Source organism: Scyliorhinus torazame, chromosome 26 (assembly GCF_047496885.1).
Source record: "Scyliorhinus torazame isolate Kashiwa2021f chromosome 26, sScyTor2.1, whole genome shotgun sequence".
In the NCBI taxonomy this organism is placed as follows: domain Eukaryota; kingdom Metazoa; phylum Chordata; class Chondrichthyes; order Carcharhiniformes; family Scyliorhinidae; genus Scyliorhinus; species Scyliorhinus torazame.
Window position 1 is genome coordinate 23,136,661 of NC_092732.1, and position 6,000 is coordinate 23,142,660.

The 6,000-nt window shown below is 54.2% G+C and overlaps 2 protein-coding genes across 3 annotated transcripts in view; both read right to left on the minus strand.

Annotated features, from left to right (window-relative positions):
* LOC140403073 (mitogen-activated protein kinase kinase kinase kinase 3-like) overlaps window positions 1-5,852 on the minus strand; it is a 126,042-nt gene extending 120,190 nt beyond the window's left edge. For both annotated transcript variants that reach the window (XM_072490725.1, XM_072490724.1), the window contains exons 1-2: window positions 5,747-5,852; window positions 4,788-4,872 (exon numbers count right to left, since the gene is read on the minus strand). In XM_072490725.1, coding sequence (XP_072346826.1) covers window positions 4,788-4,872 — 85 coding nt within the window. In that variant the 5' untranslated portion in view covers window positions 5,747-5,852. The remainder of the gene's footprint in view (window positions 1-4,787; window positions 4,873-5,746) is intronic.
* The window catches only part of LOC140402847 (tripartite motif-containing protein 46-like), a 38,023-nt gene continuing 37,599 nt past the window's right edge, over window positions 5,577-6,000 (minus strand). The window contains exon 5 of the mRNA XM_072490471.1: window positions 5,577-5,788. Within this exon, the coding sequence (XP_072346572.1) occupies window positions 5,577-5,788 (212 nt within the window). The remainder of the gene's footprint in view (window positions 5,789-6,000) is intronic.

Genomic DNA, 6,000 nt, shown 5'->3' on the forward strand with positions numbered 1-6,000 from the left:
AGATAGGGAGGGCTTTAGGGGCTGGGGGAGGTTACAGAGATAGGGAGGGTTGTAGGGGCTCGAGGAGGTTACAGAGATAGGGAGGGTTGTAGGGGCTGGAGGAGGTTACAGAGATAGGGAGGGTTGTAGGTGCTGGAGGAGGTTACAGAGATATGGAGGGTTGTAGGGGTTGGAGCAGGTTACAGAGATAGGGAGGGTTGTAGAGGCTGGAGGAGGTTACAGAGATAGGGAGAGATGTCGGGGCTGGAGGAGGTTACAGAGATAGGGAGGGTTGTAGGGACTGGAGGAGGTTACAGAGATGGGAGGGTTGTAGGGGCTCGAGGAGGTTACAGAGATAGGGAGGGTTGTAGGGGCTGGAGGAGGTTACAGAGATAGGGAGGGTTGTAGAGGCTGGAGGAGGTTACAGAGATAGGGAGGTTTGTAGGGGCTGGAGGAGGTTACAGAGATAGGGAGGGCTTTAGGGGCTGGAGGAGGTTACAGAGAGGGATTGTTGTAGAGGCTGGAGGAGGTTACAGATATAGGGAGGGCTTTAGGGGCTGGAGGAGGTTACAGAGATAGGGAGGGTTGTAGGTGCTGGAGGAGGTTACAGAGATATGGAGGGTTGTAGGGGCTCGAGGAGGTTACAGAGATAGGGAGGGTTGTAGGGGCTCGAGGAGGTTACAGAGATAGGGAGGGTTGTAGGGGCTGGAGGAGGTTACAGAGATAGGGGGGGTTGTAGAGGCTGGAGGAGGTTACAGAGATAGGGAGGGTTGTAGGGACTGGAGGAGGTTACAGAGATGGGAGGGTTGTAGGGGCTCGAGGAGGTTACAGAGATAGGGAGGGTTGTAGGGGCTGGAGGAGGTTACAGACAGAGAGTGGGTTGTAGGGGCTGGAGGAGGTTACAGAGATAGGGAGGGCTTTAGGGGCTGGAGGAGGTTACAGAGATAGGGAGGGTTGTAGGTGCTGGAGGAGGTTACAGAGATAGGGAGGGTTGTAGGGGCTGGAGGTGGTTACAGAGATAGGGAGGGTTGTCGGGGCTGGAGGAGGTTACAGAGATAGGGAGGGTTGTAGGGGCTGGAGGTGGTTACAGAGATAGGGAGGGTTGTCGGGGCTGGAGGAGGTTACCGAGATAGGGAGGGTTGTAGGGGCTGGAGGAGGTTACAGAGATAGGGAGGGTTGTCGGGGCTGGAGGAGGTTACAGAGATAGGGAGGGTTGTCGGGGCTGGAGGAGGTTACAGAGATAGGGAGGGTTGTCGGGGCGGGAGGAGGTTACAGAGATAGGGAGGGTTAGAACAAAGAACAAAGAAAGGTACTGCACAGGAACAGGCCCTTCGGCCCTCCAAGCCCGTGCCGACCATGCTGCCCGACTAAACTACAATCTTCTACACTTCCTGGGTCCGTATCCCTCTATTCCCATCCTATTCATGTATTTGTCAAGATGCCCCTTAAATGTCACTATCGTCCCTGCTTCCACCACCTCCTCCGGCAGCGAGTTCCAGGCACCCACTACCCTCTGCGTAAAAAACTTGCCTCGTACATCTACTCTAAACCTTGCCCCTCTCACCTTAAACCTATGCCCCCTAGTAATTGACCCCTCTACCCTGGGGAAAAGCCTCTGACTGTCCACTCTGTCTATGCCCCTCATAATTTTGTAGACCTCTATCAGGTCGCCCCTCAACCTCCGTCGTTCCAGTGAGAACAAACCAAGTTTATTCAACCGCTCCTCATAGCTAATGCCCTCCATAGCAGGCAACATTCTGGTAAATCTCTTCTGCACCCTCTCTAAAGCCTCCACATCCTTCTGGTAGTGTGGTGACCAGAATTGAACACTATACTCCAAGTGTGGCCTAACTAAGGTTCTATACAGCTGCAACATGACTTGCCAATTCTTATACTCAATGCCCCGGCCAATGACTACCTTCTCCACCTGTGTTGCCCCTTTCAGTGACCTGTGGACCTGTACACCTAGATCTCTCTGACTTTCAATACTCTTGAGGGTTCTACCATTCATTGTATATTCCCTACCTCCATTACACCTTCCAAAATGCATTACCTCACATTTGTCCGGATTCAACTCCATCTGCCATCTCTCCGCCCAAGTCTCCAAACGATCTAAATCCTGCTATATCCTCTGACAGTCCTCATCGCTATCCGCAATTCCACCAACCTTTGTGTCGTCTGCAAACTTACTAATCAGACCAGTTACATTTTCCTCCAAATCATTTATATATACTACAAACTGCAAAGGTCCCAGCACTGATCCTTGTGGAACACCACTGGTCACAGCCCTCCAATTAGAAAAGCATCCTTCCATTGCTACTCTCTGCCTTCTATGACCTAGCCAGTTCTGTATCCACCTTGCCAGCTCACCCCTGATCCCGTGTGACTTCACCTTTTGTACCAGTCTACCATGAGGGACCTTGTCAAAGGCCTTACTGAAGTCCATATAGACAACATCCACTGCCCTACCTGCATCAATCATCTTTGTGACCTCTTCGAAAAACTCTATCAAGTTAGTGAGGCATGACCTCCCCTTCACAAAACCATGCTGCCTCTCACTAATACGTCAATTTGCTTCCAAATGGAAGTAGGCTGGAGGAAGTTACAGAGAAAGGGAGGGTTGTCGGGGCTGGAGGAGGTTACAGAGATAGGGAGGGTTGTAGGGGCTGGAGGAGGTTACAGAAATAGGGAGGAGTGTAGGGGCTGGAGGAGTTTACAGAGATAGGGAGGGTTGTAGGGACTGGAGGAGGTTACAGAGAAAGGGAGGGTTGTTGGGGCTGGAGAATGTTACAGAGATAGGGAGGGTTGTAGGGACTGGAGGAGGTTACAGAGATAGGGAGGTGTGTAGGGGCTGGAGGAGGTTACAGAGATAGGGAGGGTTGTAGGGGCTGGAGGGGATTACAGAGATAGGGAGGGTTGTAGGGGCTGGGGGAGGTTACAGAGTTAGGGAGTGTTATAGGCGCTGGAGGAGGTTACAGAGATAGGGAGGGTTGTCCGGGCTGGAGGAGGTTACAGAGAAAGGGAGGGTTGTCGGGGCTGGAGGAGGTTACAGAGAAAGGGAGGATTGTCGGGGCTGGAGGAGGTTACAGAGATAGGGAGGGTTGTAGGGGCTGGAGGAGATTACAGAGAGAGGGAGGGTTTTAGGGACTGGAGGAGGTTACAGAGAAAGGGAGGGGTGTAGGGGCTGGAGGAGGTTACAGAGAAAGGGAGGGTTGTCGGGGCTGGAGGAGGTTACAGAGATAGGGAGGGTTGTAGGGGCTGGAGGGGATTACAGAGATAGGGAGGGTTTTAGGGGCTGGAGGAGGTTACAGAGAAAGGGAGGTTTGTAGGGGCTGGAGGAGGTTACAGAAAAAGGGAGGGTTGTAGGGACTGGAGGAGGTTACAGAGAAAGGGAGGGTTTTAGGGACTGGAGGAGGTTACAGAGAAAGGGAGGTTTGTAGGGGCTGGAGGAGGTTACAGAGAAAGAGAGGGTTGTCGGGGCTGGAGGAGGTTACAGAGAAGGGGAGGGTTGTCGGGGCTGGAGGAGGTTACAGAGATAGGGAGGGTTGTAGGGGCTGGAGGGGATTACAGAGATAGGGAGGGTTTTAGGGACTGGAGGAGGTTACAGAGAAAGGGAGGTTTGTAGGGGCTGGAGGAGGTTACAGAGATTGGGAGGGTTGTAGGGGCTGGAGGAGGTTACAGAGAAAGGGAGGGTTGTCGGGGCTGGAGGAGGTTACAGAGATAGAGAGGGTTGTAGGGGCTGGAGGGGATTACAGAGATAAGGAGGGTTTTAGGGACTGTAGGAGGTTACAGAGAAAGGGAGGTTTGTAGGGGCTGGAGGAGGTTACAGAGAAAGGGAGGGTTGTAGGGACTGGAGGAGGTTACAGAGAAAGGGAGGGATTTAGGGACTGGAGGAGGTTACAGAGAAAGGGAGGTTTGTAGGGGCTGGAGGAGGTTACAGAGAAAGAGAGGGTTGTCGGGGCTGGAGGAGGTTACAGAGAAGGGGAGGGTTGTCGGGGCTGGAGGAGGTTACAGAGATAGGGAGGGTTGTAGGGGCTGAAGGGGATTACAGAGATAGGGAGGGTTTTAGGGACTGGAGGAGGTTACAGAGAAAGGGAGGTTTGTAGGGGCTGGAGGAGGTTACAGAGATTGGGAGGGTTGTAGGGGCTGGAGGAGGTTACAGAGAAAGGGAGGGTTGTCGGGGCTGGAGGAGGTTACAGAGATAGGGAGGGTTGTAGGGGCTGGAGGGGATTACAGAGATAAGGAGGGTTTTAGGGACTGTAGGAGGTTACAGAGAAAGGGAGGGTTGTCGGGGCTGGAGGGGGTTACAGAGATAGGGAGGGTTGTAGGGGCTGGAGGAGGTTACAGAGAAAGGGAGGGTTGTCGGGGCTGGAGGAGGTTACAGAGATAGGGAGGGGTGTAGGGGCTGGAGGAGGTTACAGAGATAGGGAGGGTTGTCGGGGCTGGAGGGGGTTACAGAGATAGGGAGGGGTGTAGGGGCTGGAGGAGGTTACAGAGATAGGGAGGGTTGTCGGGGCTGGAGGAGGTTACAGAGATAGGGAGGGTTGTAGGGAGTGGAGGAGGTTACAGAGATAGGGAGGGTTGTAGGGACTGGAGGAGGTTACAGAGATAGGGAGGGTTGTAGGGGCTGGAGGAGATTACAGAGATTGGGTGGGCTGTAGGGGCTGGAGGAGGTTACAGAGAAAGGGAGGGTTGTCGGGGGCTGTAGAGGGGATGCGATATGAGGACCGAGAGTCCGTGTGGGTCATTTCCCAAGTGATCCACTGTGCCATGTGGAGGGTTGTTTGAACGTTACTCCCGTCTATTACCTCTGGTCTTTGGGTCGATCCAGGAGACTGACGAGTTGACCTTTAGAGGGCAGCCATTGAATACCTTGGAGAAACATGCTCCCATCTGAAACACAAGGAGACGTCAGCGTTAAAACCTGGCATGCACCAAGTGTCACCTCCCTCCTCCTGCGAGCCACATGACCACAAACACCAATCCACAGGACAAAACCTCTCCAATTCTGTCACGGGGCCTCGCTGGGCCGGGCCCAGCATTTACTGCCCATCCCAAATTGCCCCTCGGGAAGGCGGTGGGCGAGCCGACATCTCGAAGGCGCCGCAGTCCCGCGGGGTGTAGGTACACCCCCTGTGCTGTCAGCGAGGGAGTTCCAGGGTGTTGCCCCGGCGACAGTGAAGGGATGGCCGATATATTTCACAGTCGGGGTGGTGGGTGACTCGGAGGGGAACCTCCAGGTGGTGGGGGGGTTCCCAGGTATCTGCTGCTCTTGTCCCTCTAGGTGGTGGAGGACGTGGGTTTGGAAGGTGCTGCCTGAGGAACCTTGGTGAGTTGCTGCAGTGCATCTTGTCGATGGGACACACGGCTGTCGCTGTGCGTCGGGGGGGGGGGGGGTGGGGAGTGAATGTTTGTGGAAGGAGGAGCAATCAAGCGGGGCTGCTTTGTCCTGGACGGTGTCGAGCTTCTCGAGGGTTTGTTGGGAGCCGCGCTCATCCAGGCGAGTGGAGAGTATTCCCTCACACTCCTGACAAAATTCCTTGTCCAAACCCCCAGACTCACTTTCCGGAGGATCGACGCTCCCTCTGTTAAATCTTTCAGTTGAAAAGTCTTTTTGAAAACTCTTTTATACTTCTGGCTAGCTTTCCCTCGTACTCTAATTTCCGTCTCCCTGCCCCTGGGCGCACTGTCCGACCGTCTCGCTTTTCGAAAGTCCCTGTTGAATCTGCTTCCCGATATGTATCGGAGCATTCCCATTTGTACTTACATGGACTTGTGGAGTCGGAGGCAGTCCGTGACAGATTTCCCTCTGTAAATGAACAACAGTTAATCAGATTGCTCCCACGAGGCGCAGTAACACACACTGACTGGCGCACACCCCCCGAACAGAACCATTCCCAGGGAAGTCGCCCACAGTCCCAGCTGGACCCACACACTGCTTTGCTCCCTCAAAGGGGAGAACTGACTGCTGGTGATTTAACCCGAGGGTCCGAACACCTCAGGCGAGGGGCGAGGTCAAGG